The 20,791-nt window shown below is 40.9% G+C and overlaps 1 protein-coding gene and 1 long non-coding RNA gene across 2 annotated transcripts; one reads left to right on the forward strand and one right to left on the reverse strand.

Annotated features, from left to right (window-relative positions):
* Window positions 1-289: 289 nt before the first annotated feature.
* Window positions 290-2,156, forward strand: LOC146661724 (uncharacterized). Its single transcript, XR_014913251.1, has 2 exons — window positions 290-989; window positions 1,200-2,156. It is a non-coding gene; the product is annotated as an uncharacterized LOC146661724 (long non-coding RNA).
* Window positions 2,157-3,123: 967 nt separating this feature from the next.
* On the reverse strand, window positions 3,124-10,801 carry LOC146661725 (uncharacterized). The gene is made up of 3 exons (XM_085418220.1): window positions 9,512-10,801; window positions 5,965-6,105; window positions 3,124-5,822 (listed from the first exon to the last, which is right to left on the reverse strand). Exon 3 carries the CDS (start codon window positions 5,775-5,777, stop codon window positions 4,992-4,994), a length of 786 nt encoding a protein of 261 aa, XP_085274346.1. The 5' UTR covers window positions 5,778-5,822; window positions 5,965-6,105; window positions 9,512-10,801; the 3' UTR covers window positions 3,124-4,991.
* Window positions 10,802-20,791: the final 9,990 nt, after the last annotated feature.

Raw genomic sequence — 20,791 nt, forward strand, 5'->3', positions numbered from 1 at the left:
GGCAGGGTGAGGCTTTGGCTCTAAGTTTAGCACATGTGGGAAAGGAAGGGGCTTCTTTTATTGTCTCCTTTTCACGTCTTTTTTTCTTTTATCGATTATCTTATTTCCTCTGTGAAATAATAGCTAATTAGAAGTTATTCTATAACAAATCCAGTGTTTTCAATTCACGAGGTTGGAGAACACTTTTTTAGGGTTTTTGGCAGGAAACCATTAGAAAACAGAAGGCAACATTAACAAGATTAACCACGAAGAACTGGGACATTTGTCACCTTTTTTCTCCTTCTGATACAATATTGCAAAAGTCTTGAGGCATCCTCATTTCGTTATATTCTGCTGGGAAAATGGGAAATAGGCAGAGCAATTCACTGAAACGTGCAAACATAAATGGAAATACAGTACATAAGGCAAAAATGTACTTGAAAGTCAATATTTGGTATGGCCACCTTTACTATCGAACATAGCCTGGACTCTCTCTTTCCGGAACACACTGCTTTAATAAATGTTGAGGTCTGGGCTCTGGGGAGGCCAATCCATGACTGATCTAGGTATACGTTTACTGCATTCACCGTGTGTTTGGGATCATTGTCGTAATGAATAAAAATATGCCTTTTCCAACTAGATGCTTTTCAGCTGGGACTGCATGATTAATGAAAATCTTAATATCTGGTTCATATTTCCATCAGCTTTCTCAAGATTCCCAACACCACTGGCAGAGCCTTCATCGTGTTTTACAGATGGATGTAAACACCCTCTGTTGGAGTCATATCAACAATTATTTGAACCAAAAATGTCAAATATGAATTCATAATGCTGTAAGACCTGTTGCCACTGATATAGTCCAGTTCTCGTGTAATTTACCATACCTCAGCCTTTTCTCCCTGTTTCTCTTCACTAAAAATGGCTTCCTGACAGCCTTCCACTGAGACCGTTTCTGATGAGGCTTCAGCAAACAGCAGATGGATCCATTAAAGGGCCAGTGCATCTCTCAGGTACTTCAAGTCTTTGCTTTTCTTTATATTTTTCTACATCTTAAGGACATGATTTCCAGATACAGTTCATCTGCTGTACAGAGTTATTTAGTCCTGCTACTTTTCCGGTTTCCTCAATTTTTTTAAGGACTCACAGCACGCCAGATTTTTGGGAACCACCTAGTTGGTTCAAAATGTTATTTTTACCTATCAGATTTTGTTATCTTTTAGATTCTTAAAGTGCTATGCTGTGGTGTGCTGGGGGAGCAGCACAGCAAAGAAGGACTCATCCAGGCTGGAAAAACTGATCAGGAAGGCTAGCTCTGTGGTCGGCATGAAGCTGGACACCCTGGTGACAGTGGCAGAGAAAAGGACACTAAAGAAACTGATGGACATTATGGACAATGCCAGGCATCCTCTGCACACGGCCATTAACAACCAGAAGAGTCTGTTCAGTGACAGGTTGCTTCTCCCCAAGACAAGAACTAACAGACTTAAAAACTCCTTTGTCCCACACGCCATCAGACTGTTTAACTCCTCTCTGGAGGGGAGAGGGAGGGGAAACAGGAGGACAAAGGAGGGGGGAACAACTAAGCTGTAGTGCCTCTTCACCTCACTGTGCAATACCTTTTGTGCAATACTTTTGTAAATAGTCAACAGTGCAATAGACCTCAATACTCGATACTTTGGGAGCCATAAACATCATTAGACCAGTGCACATATTGGTAAATGGACTGGTTCTTATATAGCGCTTTTCTACTCTTCTGAGCACTCAAAGCGCTTTACACAACTTGTGCATTCACCCATTCACACCCATTCGCACAAGCACATTGTTCTAGGTGCTTTCTAAGTAACATTCACACACATTCATACTCCGATGGATGCATCGGAGAGCAATTTGGGGTTAATATCTTGCCCAAGGATATTTGGCATGCAGACTGGGGGAAGCCAGGAATCGAACCACCAATCTTCCGATCAGCAGATGACCTGCTCTACCGCCTGAGCTACAGCCACCCCCTTATTGTCTCTATTGTGCTCTGTCTTGGTTGTTGAGTTGACTAATGTGGAAATAAAATTTATCCAGCAGTAAACCTGAGTTTGCGGTGAGGGAAGCATCTTGTACAGTACAGCACTTTCCAGCAGGAACTTCGATAGAATGTAAAATAAAACATTTTGTGTATTTTAAAATGACATTCAGTGTGTTTTTGTTGTTGCTGCACTAATCAACCACTTACTACTAACTGCAATGGTAGTTTATTGGATTGGAAAGTGTGGCGATGCTCGCCACCTGGTCTCCCTTCTTGCTTGTTGGTGTGGGCAGGTCTCATTTGTAGGTGCTGAAGAGCTGCTGTGGCTCATTTCCATCAGTGGCACTGGCAATACCTGGGCTCATTCTGTCAGTGAGGTAGTTGAAAAACCCCAGTTGGGTAAAGCGTTTGGGGGTTTTTGTTAACAGACATGCTTATCTATTTAGTTGGTGTTATTTTTTTCAGCTAAATTTTTTAGTGCAATTAGCACTTTCAGCATCAATCCATAGCAATGTGTTGTATTTTTCACATTGTCTGTGTGTAAAATACATATGTAAGCATAGATTACACAAAGGATCCTGCACGCCAAGCTGGATACAAATAGAAATCCCTGGAAACAATTCTTTCTGCGCTTAAGAGCAGCTTCCTATTGCAACGCTGGAGGATTTGTCACCATTACTGGATACGCTGCAGAAGCACAGCAAAGCAGTGACTGTGTGGAGTCGAAAACTATTACACCAACTACACTACACAGTCACCCACATTACCCCAATCACTGGCGTGTTTACACAACAGAGACGCTGAGTCTTTGTTACGGGCGCCAGCCACTGTGGCCTCGTTGTGTGGACACAGAGAGACCTTGCTGTGACTCGCGTCTTCCCTGCTGTGGATTTCTGGAAACCGCGCTTAAAGAAAGCACAAGACTTCTTTCGTAAAATGTGCCTTCCTGAACTTGTTGGGAAATACTTCTCGAAACAACGTGCTGCTCTAAATAGCCTGTAATGTTTCATGTTGTGGTTAAAGATTGATGACAGCTGTGTGGTGCGATGTAAATAGTTTGCATTTCATTTTTATGTGATTGCTGTGTACATGTGAATAGATCTATAATAAAGAAAAACAAACAAATATACTATTCTTTTTTGTTTTATTAAAACAACTTCACACAAAGTACAACTATTTACAATGTACAGTACATCCAAAAGAACAGCTTTAAGAATACTCAACAGGAGCAAGTGTCATTTGGCCCTGGTTTGACAACAACACTGGGGCACATATTAACAAAAACACAGCAAACCTTAACGATCTTATCAAGAAGTGTTGTGTCTTCAGCCTCACATGATAAGAGTAATCAGACTGTGTGTAACATTTTGAACTTGTTGCGCAAACTACCTATTACTCGCTCAACATGAATTCTCAGGTGGGCAATTGCTCTCGTTTGTTCAACGTCCCTTGCATCAAGTTGACAGTAGCCTTTTGTGAAAGCTGGAATCTTGACCTCCGCACACATCATTCCTACAGCATCTCTGATGTCAAAGCCTCTGTCAGCCAATACTACGTCCCCTGGTAACAGCTTTTGAAGAATGCCACATCTCTCTATGATGTGTTTATCTGATGCACGACTAGGGCTGGGCCATATTATACCATTCACGGTAATACCGGTATAATGTTAGGCAACGATAGGAAAATGAAATATCGCGATAGAATGGGAGTAAAACGCGCATGCGCAGTGCCTTTGTTTTCATACGCACATGGCCGATTGTTGAGTGAAACAGATGAACCAGAATTGGTTTGTAAAAATGGTGCAACTTCCGTGATGTGGAACTGGTTTGGTGTTTGTCTGTCAGATACACGACAAAGCACATTTTTTTGCAGAACATGCAAGCGGTCGTCGTTATTGTCGTATTTGTCGGACTAAGATGCTCTTAAATCTGGGAGTAATCTGGGTCCTAAACTCCGTATGCTTCAGGTCAAACAACACTGCAGCATCACTGAGAGTTAAAAACTGTCTAAATTCTTTCATCTTTAGTAAAACGATCAGCATTGCTGCTTTACCAGGTGTAACTATAAAGTTTAACTTCCATGAAAACAAAAAGTTATTACATTTAATGGAGTTAGAAGTTAGCAGGAAGCTAGCGGAAGTTAGCTCGCTAGTTTCGCTAGTTACCTAAGCATGATTTAGCATGTTCTGACTGAGAGATTTCTGAAAAAAATCAAACGTACAGCTCTGCTATCACTTCCAACATAAATGAAGACAGGAAACTAAACAGCAGTGACGTTTGTAGGGTTACTGAAGTTGGGCTAGCTGGTATATAATGATGTGCTACGTGATCGCTAGCGACACAGCTATGTTAGCATAACATAAACAGTGAAGCTGGAGGACGAACACTAACACTTTTCCACTTATAAAAGTTAACGTGAAGGTTCTTCATGGTTAGAGACAAATGCAATCGCATGGCAGGATGCTGTAAACGGACCAAACTTCAGTCAGGAGAACAACTGAGATAATCTATCCACAATACCAGGTTAGTCATTAATATACTGCAACAACATGGGAATAGAGCAGCTGCCAGAGAATTCAACATTAATGAATCAATGGTACAGAAGTGGAGGAAGCAAGAAGAATGAGTTTAATAAAGTTTGATTTATCTGACTGCTTTGTTTCGCTTAATGTGCCTTATAATCCCGTGCACCTTATGGTCCGAAAAATGCGTACTGCACACTGCAGTTTAATGTTGCAAAGCACCTCTTTTTAACTTCAGTGGATATTATACATGGTTATGCTCAGGATATGTCAGCCCATTTCTACTGGAAATGCCTTTTGGTTAAACTTTCAGCAAGGAATTTGCATTTGCACTGTTACATTTTTATAAAGCTTTAATGTACATAAAAACCAGCTTCTTGTTTAGGTGAAAATAAATGGAAGGTTGTCTTTTTGCGCTAGTAATGTTGTGGAGTTGTATTTTGTCTCGCATCAATTATATCGTCGGTTATATCGTTATCGCAAATTTTCAAATATATATCGTGATAAATATTTTTGGCCATATCGCCCTGCTCTATGCACGACCCCCCATCCCCTGGAAATGAAAGAAATAGCTCCATGGGGTGTAATCCCGATGAGGTATTTTATGGTCTGTGTACCCTTGTAATGAGAGTATGTTTGTGCGCGTGCCTTTAAATTAGATGGTCTTTCTGTTCGAATCTCAAAACAGTCAACAATGATTGCTACTCGTTTTCCAAAAGTTTCAGTAAACTGTGGAGGCATTGTCGCCTGCAGACAGTGCCTCTCAGGCCAGTGCACCAGTGCTCCTAAGTGGGCATACAAAACATCAATGGTATCGGTGAAGACAGAAGACAGTGTTTTGTGCGACACATGGAATAGATGACAAAGATGCTGGACTGGAAGATCAAGTCTCAGACGCATTAGTGTGAGTAAGAGCATTTGGAAACCTGTCAGTTTCTTCGGTATTGGCAGGAAATCTTTGACAGTGTTGAAGAGGGACATTAAGACTGCATAACAATATAGTCCAGTGTAATATCTTACTTTTTCGGTATCGTCCTTTAAGAAAGTTTCATTCAGCTCTGTCTTTTGCAACTGTGCTCGAAGCAGTCTGTTCTCCTCCAACAGCCGGTTTATTTCTGCTCTGCCCTGTTGACTGCACACACAGTCCTTCGTCTGCCCTTCAGCTTCCGTGACGCTGTCACTCCCATCACCACTGTCCACATTTGCAGCTGGTACGTCAACCTCCACTTGTCCAACACAACTGCTGTCCACTGCCTCCATGACATGGTTGTTGTTCTTCTGTCAGACCTTCATCGATCATCAAGCCTGTAAGATAAAAAATAGTGCATAGACTTAAGGTTAATGTACACCAATATTCCAATGACAGGTGTGTGATTCATCTTTAAGTTATGTGCGGATTAGTGTACCATAAGAGCAATTTAGTATGTTTTCAGAGGGGGGTGTTTACCTGCAATGGGTGCTCTTTTTCGCTTCCGTTGCATACGCCTTGCGTGCCGGTCCGAGTCTGACACAGGTTTGTCGTCGTGCCCCATGTGCAGTGTTGGTGCCCAGTCTGGATTTGTTACATCCATTTCATATGCTGGTTTGCCTGCAATAATGCCAAATCAAAAGCTACTCAGTCGACATGACGTGGTTCTGCAGCATCACACATTAGCATGTTTTATCTCATTATCTATGACCGCAGCGCATTGAAAAAAACCCCACTAAAAGCCTTTTGGTTTGGTCCTTTTACAGCATCCTGCCATGCGATTACATTTGTTCCTGACCACCGAGAACACTCACGTTAACTTTTATCGAGTGGAAAAAAAGTTAGCGTGTTTATATTGTGCTAACATAGCTGTGTTACTAGCGGTCACGTAGCACATCATTATATACCAGCTAGCCCAACTTCAGTAACCCTACAAATCAATCAATCAAGCTTTATTTATAAAGCACTTTTCATACAGAAAAAATGTAGCACAAAGTGCTTTACATAGTTAAAAGCAGCCCACCCCACCCTCCAACTCACTCCCCACACTCTCAATACACATATATCCCCCCACCCCCACCCACACACACACATACACACACGCGCACACTTAAAGAGTAAAAATTGGGCTGGGCTCGCATGAGCCAAGTGAGGAAACATTATAACAGAGAGCCGTCTGCACCGGGAGCCGGTCACAGACCGCAGCCTCCGGGCTGGGCACACAGCCGGAGGGAGGCCAAGGAGCCCCCCAACCAGGCTGAGAGGACCCCAGAGACCAGCAGCCACGGTCAATAACAGCCCCGGTGCAGAGAGCGCCCTCCGAGGAAACACTGGAGATATGACGCAATACGATATATACAGGGTAAAATGATAAAATAAATAAGAACAGGATACAATATAAATATAAATATAAATAGAGTAAGAAGATTAAAAAATGAATAAGAATAAAATCAAAAAATATTAGGTAAATCCTAAATTAATAATAGAATAACAGGATAGAATAAATAAGCATAAAAAATAAATAAACGCTAAGTAAAAGCTAAATTAAAAAGGTGGGTCTTGAGCCTGTTCTTAAAAACATGTACGTTCTCTGCGGCCCTGAGCTCCTCCGGCAGGCTGTTCCACAGACGAGGACCATACCACTGAAAAGCTGCCTCTCCGTGAGTATGTGTCCTGACTTTAGGGACAATCAAAAGGCCAGTACCAGAGGACCTCAGGGTCCGCGAGGGTTCGTATGGTAAAAGCAGATCTGAGAGATAAGAAGGCCCAAGACCATTAAGACATTTAAAAACCAATAAAAGAACTTTAAAATCGATCCTGAAACACACGGGGAGCCAATGCAGCGATTCTAAAACCGGTGTAATGTGGGCCCGCCCTCTGGTCTTCGTCAGCACACGAGCTGCCGAGTTTTGCAAGAGTTGTAAAGTTGAAATATTCTTCTTAGGAAGACCAGAGAGCAGGGCATTACAGTAATCAATGCGACTGGCAATAAAAGCATGCATCAGCATCTCCGTGTTGGCCCGAGAGAGAATAGGGCGGACTCTGGCTATATTTTTTAGATGATAAAATCCAATTTTGGTTACATGTTTAACATGTGGGATAAAACCAAGCTCAGAGTCAAAAATAACACCCAGGTTTTTCACTTGTAGCGAAGGACATAGTGAAAATGCCTCTAATTTAGACAAGAGTTTCTCTCTCTGAGCTTCAGGACCGACAATTAAAACTTCAGTTTTGTCCTGGTTAAGCTGTAAAAAGTTTTCTGCCATCCAAGATCTTATATCCAAGATACAGTTAAAAAGGGCATCCATTGGTCTGGTGTCATCAGGAGACACGGAGATGTACAGCTGCGTGTCATCAGCGTAACTGTGGAAGTTCACTCCATGCCTCCTGATGACACTGCCGAGAGGCAACATATACAAATTAAAAAGTACAGGGCCTAGAACCGACCCTTGAGGCACACCACATGTCATTTTATGGATCTTAGAGGAGCATGTATCCATACTCACCATAAAAGATCTGTCAGAGAGATAGGAAGTGAACCAGTTGTGTACAGCACCAGAGAGGCCCACCATGTGTTTTAGTCTGTTTAAAAGAATAGCGTGGTCTACTGTATCAAAGGCTGCGCTTAGATCCAGCAGCACCAGGACTGAGAGCTTTTGGGCGTCCCAGTTACATCTAAGATCATTTAAAACCTTTAGGAGAGCCGTCTCTGTGCTGTGGTTCACCCTAAATCCAGACTGGAATATCTCCAGGATCTGTCTATCATTGAGAAAATCAGTAATCTGAGTAAAAACAAGTTTTTCTAAGACTTTACTTAAAAATGGTAAGTTGGATACAGGTCTGTAGTTATTAAAATCATTACAATCCAAATTGCTCTTCTTCAGAAGGGGCCTCACCACCGCCGTTTTAAAGGCAGCAGGGAAGACACCCAACTGAAGAGAGCAATTCATCATGTATAAAAGCTCAGCCTCAAAAAATCCATAAAGTGTTTTAAAGAGTGAAGAGGGGATTGGATCTAAAAGACATGTGGTGGGTCTCACTGTGGAGAAAACCTTCTGAAAGTTCTCAGCATTAACCAGGACAAAGCTGTCCAGTGTCTCCTCAGGTACAATCGAGCCCTCAGATGTGTTTACAATCATATCGCGATTAGATAAAATATCAGATCTGATGGCGCTGATCTTTCCCCTGAAGTGGTCTGCAAACTGCTCACAGAGCGAGTCTGTGGGGGTTCTTTGGGAGCTGTTAAAATCAGGGTTAAATAAATGATCTATGGTGGAAAAGAGGACCTTGGGATTATTTTTGTTAATACTGATTATTTTGGCGAAGTATGAATTTCTTGACTTCCTTAATGTATTATTGTACATTTTAAATTGCTCGGAAAATATTTGATGGTTGATATTATTTTTATTTTTCCTCCATCTCCTTTCTGCTGCCCTGCAATTTCTTTTGAGTTTTTTGACTTCTTCGTTTCTCCAGGGTGATGCATGTTTTACGTTAATCTTTTTGGTGGTGAGTGGAGCAACGGAGTCAAGGCTTTTCTTCAGTTTGCTGTTAAAATAACTAAAAATCAAATCGCAGGGTGCAGGTAAAATCACAGGGGGGCATTTGACTAAAACCCTGGTAAAATTTGCAGCCACTGTCACTGCTGTTTAGTTTTCTGTCTTCATTTATGTTGGAAGTGATAAGAAAGCTGTACGTTTTAATTTGTTTCCAAAACCCCGCAGTCAGGACATGCTATATTGTATTTAGATAGAAGCTAGCGAGCTAACTTGCTGCTAACTTCTAACTCATATGTCATAAATTCCATTGTCATGGATGCCTGGATGTTTAACTCAGTTGTTACACCTGGTAGAGCAGAACGCTGATAATTTTATTAAAGATGAAAGACTTAAGACAGTGTTTTAACTCTCAGTAATGCCACAGTGATCATTTGATATATGGACCTGCAGCAGAGTTTAGGCCCAGACACGGCTAGTGACGTCAGACTCAACAATCGGATAGTGATATGAATTACTTTAGAACTCACCGGAGAGAAAATGCCGCGAGCAAACCAACAAAAAGCTGGGGATTGCACGGAACTCGATATCCGCTCGTCTCACCGCTGCAATCCATGCCTGGCGTCTTTGTTTGGTGATATCGGATACATGGGATCCCTCACGTTGCCGCCAGGATGGAAAACGATTAAAAGATTAATCCAGTTTCTTGCCTTCACGATCGTGAGATCTAACATTGCAACCGACTACACACGTACCACCATAGCTGAAGCTGTATCCTTTGTCTGGCCTACTGTGATGGCGGCAGGGGGCGCATTCTAAAATGTCATGTGACAATCTGATTCATGAAGAGTGATGATGTCACAAGGACATGTGATGATGTCACAAGGACATGTGATGATGTCACAAGCACATGCCTTTGAGCCTTTTCTATAAATAGGGGTCAGGAGCAGCAAGTTTTAGTCAGTTTGTTCGCAGCCTTCAAACGTTCGACCAGAGCTATATTTGAAAGTATTTGTAAACCTCTTCAGAGTCACTGTGCACAGGATTAAAAATGTATCCACGAAAATGCCAACAAAGAATAAACAATCTTGCTGCCTCTCCTTCGAGGTCTGGCCGGCCACTCACTTCAAGAGGGAAGCCTGATATGACACGATCCATTGGTGCCTCATCAGTCCAAAGGACATTACAGGAAAACTCCGACCTACATGCAAAAATTAAACAAATTGAAGAAGAGAAGCTTCAACTGGAGGAGAAGTGCAGACAATTGGAAGCACGAAATCAAGAGCTGGAAAAACAACAGCAACGCCAGCCTTACACAAAAATTATTAGTGAGGCCTGGGAAGGAAAGTTTGGTGAAGCACGACAGAAGATTTTGTTCCTGATGAAGGAAAACAAGACAAAGAGTGCTGAATTAAAAGAAACGTCTGCCCAGCTTCAACGCGCGAATGCTACTATTGGGGAGATGCAAAGGGATCTCCAAAACATGGAGCAAAAGAATCAGGCGCTCCAAGGAACGCTTGATGAAGCTATGGAACAAACTGCACAAATCCTCGGACAGAAAAAGGAAGGGGTCACACAAATGCAGGACCAACTCAAAGGCATAAAGAAAAAATACGAAGTGCTGAAAGTCAGGCTGGATGAAACAGAGTGCAAAAAAAAAGAGCTTCTTCAAGAGAAAGAGCAACAGGAAGAAGAAAAAAAACGTATTCTCCAGGACTCAGACAACTTGAAGTGTGAAAACGCTGAAATGCTTGCACAAAAGCAGCAACAAGAGAAAATAAATGAAGACCTGCAGCGTAAGCTTCAAGAAATCACAAGAAGAAATGAGCAGTTAGAAAAGATGCACAAGGAAAAACAACAGCAAAATACAGACAAGTGCAATCTATTAAAAGAAATGGAGCAAAGATGCCAGAAACTTGAGAAGGAAGTTGAAGAAACAACCGATCAGTTGAGAACCCTCATCCTAGAGAAAAAAGTGGTCGTGGAAAAGCTCATGGAAAAGAAGAAAAAACGTTTCCGCTTCTTCTGGAGGAGGGACACTCCTGCTTTTTCTACTTTTTCTATTTTTTCTACTGCTGACGTCACCTCGTCTCCCTCCACCTCTGTTCCATCTTAATTTTCACCTCTCCTCTCCCCTTCTCTCCTAACACTTCTTCCCTCTCTCCTTCATCTTTTTTCACCCCAACCAGTCCCGGCAGTTGACTGCCCCTCGTGAGCCTGGTTCTGCCGGAAGTTTCTGCCCGTTTAAAGGCAGTTTTTCTTCCCCACTGTCGCCTAGTGCTTGCTCAGAGGGGATTGTTGGGGTTTTCTCTTTTCTTTTTTTTTCCCTTCTTATTACCATTTTCCTTTATTTACCGATTTGTTTTGTTTACTTTTCTTTTATGTTGTTTCTTTATTTACTTGTTTAACTTTTTTTCAACTTATGTAATAAACTAATAAACCAATTGAATTTATCCTCTGCGTATTTTACATCTAATCTTTAAAGAATATTTCCAAAACATTTTCAAACATCACGATCTGTCTTTTGTTTGCTTGTTAAAACCCCGTAAATGGTGAAGTAAAAACCCTGTGATATGGTTTAAAACATCAAAATAGACTAAACAACTAGTCTAAAACTAAGAGACACAGGATAAAGTTGGTGTGAAGGTTTCAGTCTGTGAATGAATCTAAGCACCATCACCTTAACTTTAAATTCATCTCTGTTACCCTCTTTGTGACTGAACTCTGACCGTGAGCACCACAGCCACTGCGCACCAGTCACACACACTTTAAATCCATCACAGTAAACCAGTTAGTTTACCTCAGTTTGTTTTGCAGCACATTTCACAACATGCAAAAGCATAATGTGCCATGTATAGACTCAAAATCTAATTTAAAAACATGAGGACTGACCTGTAAGCTTTACATTTACAGTTTATCACATACCACTGAGCAGTTCTTACCTGTAATTCTAAGCCCTCTTCTTCCTTTTCTGGTTTAAAACATCAAATTAGACTAAACAACTAGTCTAAAACCAAGAGACACTTAAATATTAAGTTAAACCTCTGGGGTTGCCGGACGCGCCGGCGCGTCAAAATCACATGACCAATTTAAGACGACACAGCTACAAGATGCAGCGATTCAGAGGCTGTATCCCAATTCAGGGTCTGCAGCCTTAAAGGCCGCATTTTAAGGCCGATTACGTCACCATGCCAGTCTCCTATTGCCAGAGGCTGAAGTGTGTGTGCAGTCACCAGGTGATAATCTGATATCGTCTACTTCCCCACTGATGTTAAGTAATATGAAAAAAAAAATGAATCCCACCTTAGGCCGAATGTGTGACTCTCTTCGTAGTGGAAGAGAGAATGAATCTTCCCATCCGAATTCACGGCAATCAGTCTGTCAATCAAATCCTGTGGAGTAAAATGAGAGGCTTTGAACAAGAATGCACCGGATAGGGTGCAAAACGAAAACTGTGTGGAAATTTACAATGGGTAAGGTGGAGAACGTATATCAGTCTCAGTGTGAGAGGGTTTATTTGAATGCGTTTGAAGTAAAACAAATGGGTGGGTGGTGTTTGGAGGCCAAATAAAAAGTGCAAACATGCCCTCAGATGGATGACAAAAAAAAACTGCAGTGTGTGGAAAAGAAGAAGAAGAAAAACACTTACAGGTATGGAGGTTGGCATCTCCCTCAGGGTGTATTCGCTTTTGTTGGCCAAAGACTGTCGGCCCAGCAGTTGCCACACCGACTGGGAAGAGGAGAGGAGGTTGACCAAGTACAGGAAGGACTGAAGAGGAAAGTAAATACAGCAGCTGTTAGAGAGAAAAAATGTATTTGCTTTTAAAGACCATTGTGAATGCATTTGTGCACGTCATGGATTGATCAAATCCTAACACATAATAATAATATAACACTATTCAACTACAAACACTACCGATAATATGACAAATAATATCTGTAGTATTCAAAGCAAAACAAAATGTAAAAAGAATTTATGATTGCAAAGGTAAAACATGGTTTACCACACTCTCAAAACTGAATAAGACATATATTCTGAGCAGAGTGGTTGAGCAGAAACCTATTGCAGCCTGAAGAATATTAAACTACAGGAAAGCTCCCTGCATTTTTCACTGGGTCTGGTAGAACAGGGAAAACATATCATCAAAAGCATCAAAGGAAAAAAAGAGAGACACTTGCACAAACGAGCTACAACTTAGATTATATTAAACAGCTTCAAAGAAACGTAAAGAAAAAAACAAGATACGATGGATTTTTTTTTCTAAAATAGAAATATCTATACTTTCATGTGTCTTCTGATGTTTCTGTGCATGTGTGAACTTATCTTCATATGTACTACCAAACCTCCTACTGTACTTAGCACAGATTAAAGCAAAGACTCGAGTTAATTCACCAAAGTGCTGGTGTGTGTATATTTAGTTTTCCTTTGACCTCAGCATATATGTATAACCCACTGATAAGGCAGACTTTAAAGTCGCCTGTGGCAGGACACAGTTTACACATCACTGGCTGTCCGTATTCACTTGGCTAGTCTCTCTGAGAGAGATGACTTGGCTGCTGTCAGAGGCCAAGCATCAGACACACACAGACAGGCTCACGCTGGAGCTTGTTGAAGCTTTCCTGAGAGAAATTCTGCCAAAAACATAACTAAAAATGCAGTCTTATGAAAGTAAGGCTTATTTGCCCAGACACCCATAAACCAATCAGCAAAAAGCCTTTCTTGTTAACAAAATCACTATTGCCAGTTTCTTAAATATGAATATTCACAAGTGAATTTTCTACATGGCTGCTGGTATCACAGCAACACATGGACCACTATTCTGAGTCCTGGGTTAATAATAATTGGAATCAATTTAATTTTAATCAATTTAAACACCTTTGTAACCAGTGAGCTAAAAACATGATGGAAAAGCAAAACTTCTAAGAGATCTGTGTCTGTACTATTATGTAGATATCTAAAAATTGGGGCATTGTGGGCTCCAGGAAGTTTCTCCTTCTCCCTCTCTCTCACACACACACGCACGCACATACATACAATACCTTAATGCAACTCCTATCTGTGGGGTCAATGGGAGTTGGTTTGGGACGGACCACTCTGATGTCGTCACTGCTGCACTCAAGAACAGACCATAGCTCTAGTACCAGGGCCCGAATAAAGCCTGAGACAGAACACGGAGAAATTTGTTGTACCAAACATTTATTTGAAATAGCAGCAACTAAAATTATTAACAGTGCTTTAATAAATAAACGACTGACTTTGTTATTGTGTCCAATCTTTTAAAGAAATCTGTCTTTGCATTGCTGGCACCGTTTTGATTGGAGGATTTGAATCTCAGGAAGGAAGGAATTTATAATGCCACTCCCTTTGATCCCATTTAATCTCTTCCCTGTTGCACTTTGGCCTGTCAGTAACTACATTTGAATTTTGCAGCTCAAGCTTGCACATAAAGGCTGGATAAAAACGTTAATGCAATCAAAATGTACGCAGCCCTCGCTGGAAAACTGGGGATACAGTACAGTACATAAATGATGAAGCAAAGACAAAACATTAGTGTCATGGAAGAAGAAATAGTCAGTGCATCACGGGAAGCTCCCAGCAATAAAACCTGCATTTGTATTGACACATAAACCTTAATTTGTGAGCAATTTTCAGTGTATTTCAGTTAAATTAATGAGACAAATATAACAAAAGGGATTTTATACTTAGAAGAAGAATATGAAATTGAAATATTAAACTAAGAAAACTATAAATACTGCAGTTCTAGAGTTACAGATATACAATTAAGCTTTGCATATCAGTGCTGTATAACCCAGGGAATGTACTTTTTTTTTTTTTATAATTGAATAGTAATGGAAATCATGAACTGTTTTTCAGAGGTCATAGATCAAATGAGCAGTAGAGTTTTTCTCACAGAATGGTTCTTTCACATAGAAAGCAGTGTGTGCTGCAGGTTTAGCAAATGGCCCATCATTTGTATCTCCAGTGTCTGTTGAAGTGTACAGTATCTGTGTGTGTGCATGACCGTCGGTGCTCTCTGCTCACTCGGGTTCAGAGGTACAGGGAGGAGGCTCAGCAGGAGTAGAGGCAGCTGCTTCATCACAAACATGCCAGGTGCAGGCGGTAAAGGCCCTTTCTGTTTCCTCTCAACCCTCCTGCCAAAGCCATAGAACTCTGCCGAGGTGAACCAGACAACACAATATAGACATTTTTCCCTGTTCCTACATGGAAACACAAGATCAAACGGGCATTTTTTTTTGGCATAAATATGTATATCATATCGGACTCAGTTTGTTCCTGTTATTGTTTTTGCACTGTACTTGTCATCCATTCCAGTGAAACGATGCAGAAGGTTGTAGGTTGTGCAATAGTGCCATCTAGAGGTGAAGTAACATCACACTGCCCGTGCTCTTGTCTCGTCACGGTGTTTGCGTGTTTCTCCCTCTCTGCACACTCATGGGAATGTGCTGTCAGGCAGGACTCAGCGTTATATTCACAATATGTGGAAAATATATTGATATTGAATGTTCAAATATGAGGATATGTATAATGTATAGGTTGACTTTGCTCTACCTACACTTCTGGCAGAGCAGCAGTTGCAATGCGAACACATAATTAAACGGTGTATTTATAGGAACAGATTTCTTGCCTATGGCAGACAAAGTGATTTTAAACGTGTAAAAGGTTTCATTCACAGATGATTTATTACTATCACACCCTGGAGACTTTATAAAGAGCACTGCTGCAAAAGCAGCCTAAACAAACTTGTACAGTAGGTCACGCTGGTTTAGTTTTTCATCAAAATGCTTTTTTTCTTTTACTATTATTTTTGAAAACGTTACAGCACTGGTGGACATTTCCTACCAAATAAGAACTAGACACTACTGTTATGTAGTGGTTAATTGGAAAACTGTTTTATCACGAATTTCTTATTTAGAAATAATTAAAATTTTATTTGATGTTTTTTTTTTTTTTGGATGGATACTGTTATTGCAGTGATGCTGTAATTAAACTGTCTTCACCCCAGTAGAATAATTGCATGACTCCATCACTGAAGTGGAGGGTTTGCTTTGGAGGGGAAACGCACAGTGTCTCTTTAGTAGCATGGTGGTTGGATCCCACATTTGTTTCTTATGTAACATTGTAAATAGCTGCTAAGACAGCATATCTATTGGACAAGCACATATTATACATACTTTGCACGTGCAGTATTTAATAGAAAGCAGTGTGTGCTGCAGGTTTAGCAAATGGCCCATCATTTGTAAGCTCTGTCTGGACTATATCACTTTTTGAGGTCATCCTTCTTTCTGTCAGTCTGCCTTTTTATCGATGGCACAAACATATGTCACATCATGGAACACATGAGTGCTCCACAGCCAGCGCTGCTCAACACAGCAGGGAACTGTTCTTGCGTGGGTAAAGTCATAGGAGAGAATAGGTTTCAGAACGCAGCGGTGCTGTTATAAGCGAAGGGCTGATAAGTAATCAGACTTCTTTTCCCATAACCAGTTGAGTCGCCCCTTCTAGCCAATAGAAAGAATGCAGGATTAAAATATTTGTTCACTAGCTTCATTTTTTGACCTCTTTTGACAAGAGTACGGTATTTCCTGGAGCCTTTTGCATATGGATAAACCTAGTATCAGTATACAACTGATATGTGAATCCATTTATCAAAAAAGAACGCCTCTTCTTACTCTTTCTTACCCAAACAAAAACGGTTTGACAAATACATTTCTCCCTAAGCTGCCTTAAGTCTCCTTTATACCGACAACACAAAAACAACAACAACAACTTATAATATAAGCCTTAAGCATCACAGCTGACAAGTGTTTGTTGTGTCCAAATAACTGCAATAGTACCTGAACTGTGCAGAGCCACAACTCCCGGAGCAGTTGCTGCCACCTGTGTCACCATCACCCCGTAGCCAAACTTCTCGCAGCTGCTCACCTACAGAAAACACACAGAAATCTCATACCCCTAGAAATATTTCAGCCTTTCACTATCACAGTTTTTGGTTATCAGGTAAAAAATGAATGAGAGTTTGGAAAAAGGATGGAAAAGGTTTAGGTCAAATGTAGTACTAATGTATCATAAAGGGAGATGTGTAAGTAAATCTGGGATTCTGGAAAGGCACAACATAATGTAGTTAAACATGCTGTGGAGAATTTAAATTGTAAATTGATATTGGAGTGTGCAGGCCCTTCATTAATTACAACACAATGCCACAACTAAAAATAGACAAAATATAATTACATTCCATAATTAAAGTGTAATGCCAAACTAGAGAAGCAATTACAATGGTGCGTAAACAATGGCAGTAAATTAAGCCCACGGGGGATCAGCTAAGGTTTGCAGCAAGCCTGAGTGTTTGTGTGTTTACAATTTGAATCTTAGACTCAGACCCTGTGACAAGGTCTGTGAAAACCACGTTTTTATGCCTGAAATACTACAGTACTACACTCCCACCAGATGAGCTCATGCAGCCTGTCACGAACCGGGACATACAACCATGACAAAACAGGAGATGCACACACAATTTATTGTGTTATTAATTTAGATCAACTGTGCTAATATAGTATACCAAAATGAAAACAATAACTCAAATTTCAGATATTTGAGGTTGTGCTGAAAATAATGGTGCCAAATAAGGCAAGAAAAACATATTTTAAAGGTGAAATATAGAGGTAAAATCAAAAATAGTCAAGAACGGCCAATTATACCCTGGACCACAGAGGGTTAAATTTGAAAACGGTTTAAAAAAAAACATCCCCATTCTAAAATGTCATGTGACAATCTGATTCATGAAGAGTGATGATGTCACAAGGACATGTGATGATGTCACAAGGACATGTGATGATGTCACAAGCACATGCCTTTGAGCCTTTGAAGTTTTTCTATAAATAGGGGTCAGGAGCAGCAAGTTTTAGTCAGTTTGTTCGCAGCCTTCAAACGTTCGACCAGAGCTATATTTGAAAGTATTTGTAAACCTCTGTAACATCACGCTCCAAAGCCCTGTGACGTTTCTGTGTTCTGTGACGTTGTCCCAAAGAAAGACCTTTAAATGCGATAAATAGCCTAAACGTTTTCGTTTATGACTAGTTTACCGTGTTATGACTGTGAACAGGGGGGAAGTCGCGCAAGAGAAATGTCGACCAAAACAATTGCAAGTAAGCCAAAGTCAGTTCCTAAAAGTCAACCCGCAGGTGTTTCCACCACCATCAGACCCTCCACTTCTGTAAGACCTCCATTAAGAATAACTGATGCAAAGAAAACCACTCGGGTGGGAAAAACTCAGAATGGAAGACCGGCAGCTGTGAAACAGCCCCCGAAGAGGGATATGAAAAAGAATGTGGACAGTAAACTGGTCAGCTTAATTACAAATGAAATTGTATACAGTGGAGCGACTGTGTCATTTGATGACATCGCAGGGCAGGATCTGGCAAAGCAAGCACTTCAAGAAATTGTCATCCTTCCTGCCTTAAGACCTGATCTCTTTACTGGTCTGAGAGCTCCTGCACGTGGCTTGCTTTTATTTGGCCCACCAGGAAATGGGAAGACCATGCTCGCCAAAGCAGTTGCTGCAGAGTCTAATGCAACATTCTTCAACATCAGTGCTGCTAGTTTGACCTCCAAATATGTGGGAGAAGGCGAGAAGCTCGTACGAGCACTCTTTGCAGTTGCAAGAGAGAGACAGCCCTCAGTAATCTTCATCGATGAAGTGGACGGCTTGCTCTGTCAAAGGAGGGAGGGGGAGCACGACGCCTCTCGCCGTTTAAAAACTGAGTTCCTCATTGAGTTTGACGGGTTGCAGTCAGGAAAGGATGACAGAGTACTTGTAATGGGAGCAACGAACAGGCCCCAGGAGCTCGATGAAGCAATATTAAGGCGCTTTGCAAAAAGAGTATATGTGACCTTACCCGATGAGAAGACAAGATTTACGCTGCTGAAAAATCTTTTGGGAACGCACGGGAGTCCACTGAGCCAAGACGAACTGTCCTGTCTTGCAAAAGTGACTGAAGGATATTCAGGGAGCGATTTGACAGCATTAGCCAAAGATGCTGCACTTGGCCCAATAAGAGAGTTGGCACCAGAACAAGTCCGTGTTATAGCTGCTGCTGAGGTGCGCAACATTAAGATGAAAGACTTTGAGGATTCTCTGAAGCAAATCAAACCAACTGTTAGTCCAGCAACTCTTAACATGTACACCAAATAGAACAAAGATTTTGGTGGTCCTTCTTCAATAAATCCAAATCCAGTCAGGCTGGATGAAACAGAGTGCAAAAATAAAGAGCTTCTTCAAGAGAAAGAGCAACAGGAAAAAGAAAAAAAACGTATTCTCCAGGACTTGGAGAGAAGAAATCTACAACTGAACAAATTAATACAATGAAGGACAGAACACCTGAACTGGAAGGAGAAGTATTGGAAAAACGACGTTCAAAGATGCAGCGTAGGATCAATGAAATGGCGAAAAAACACTCAGAGGTCATTAATGAGATGTTGTTGAACTCAGACAACTTGAAGTGTGAAAACGCTGAAATGCTTGCACAAAAGCAGCAACAAGAGAAAATAAATGAAGACCTGCAGCGTAAGCTTCAAGAAATCACAAGAAGAAATGAGCAGTTAGAAAAGATGCACAAGGAAAAACAACAGCAAAATACAGACAAGTGCAATCTATTAAAAGAAATGGAGCAAAGATGCCAGAAACTTGAGAAGGAAGTTGAAGAAACAACCGATCAGTTGAGAACCCTCATCCTAGAGAAAAAAGTGGTCGTGGAAAAGCTCATGGAAAAGAAGAAAAAACGTTTCCGCTTCTTCTGGAGGAGGGACACTCCTGCTTTTTCTACTCTTTCTATTTTTTCTACTGCTGACGTCACCTCGTCTCCCTCCACCTCTGTTCCATCTTAATTTTCACCTCTCCTCTCCCCTTCTCTCCTAACACTTCTTCCCTCTCTCCTTCATCTTTTTTCACCCCAACCAGTCCCGGCAGTTGACTGCCCCTCGTGAGCCTGGTTCTGCCGGAAGTTTCTGCCCGTTTAAAGGCAGTTTTTCTTCCCCACTGTCGCCTAGTGCTTGCTCAGAGGGGATTGTTGGGGTTTTCTCTTTTCTTTTTTTTCCCCTTCTTATTACCATTTTCCTTTATTTACCGATTTGTTTTGTTTACTTTTCTTTTACGTTGTTTCTTTATTTACTTGTTTAACTTTTTTTCAACTTATGTAATAAACTAATAAACCAATTGAATTTATCCTCTGCGTATTTTACATCTAATCTTTAAAGAATATTTCCAAAACATTTTCAAACATCACGATCTGTCTTTTGTTTGCTTGTTAAAACCCCGTAAATGGTGAAGTAAAAACCCTGTGATATGGTTTAAAACATCAAAATAGACTAAACAACTAGTCTAAAACTAAGAGACACAGGATAAAGTTGGTGTGAAGGTTTCAGTCTGTGAATGAATCTAAGCACCATCACCTTAACTTTAAATTCATCTCTGTTACCCTCTTTGTGACTGAACTCTGACCGTGAGCACCACAGCCACTGCGCACCAGTCACACGCACTTTAAATCCATCACAGTAAACCAGTTAGTTTACCTCAGTTTGTTTTGCAGCACATTTCACAACATGCAAAAGCATAATGTGCCATGTACAGACTCAAAATCTGATTTAAAAACATGAGGACTGACCTGTAAGCTTTACATTTACAGTTTATCACATACCACTGAGCAGTTCTTACCTGTAATTCTAAGCCCTCTTCTTCCTTTTCTGGTTTAAAACATCAAATTAGACTAAACAACTAGTCTAAAACCAAGAGACA

Source organism: Rhamphochromis longiceps, linkage group LG9, assembly GCF_057381845.1.
Source record: "Rhamphochromis longiceps isolate RC_006_pf linkage group LG9, R_longiceps_female_GT1.1, whole genome shotgun sequence".
In the NCBI taxonomy this organism is placed as follows: domain Eukaryota; kingdom Metazoa; phylum Chordata; class Actinopteri; order Cichliformes; family Cichlidae; genus Rhamphochromis; species Rhamphochromis longiceps.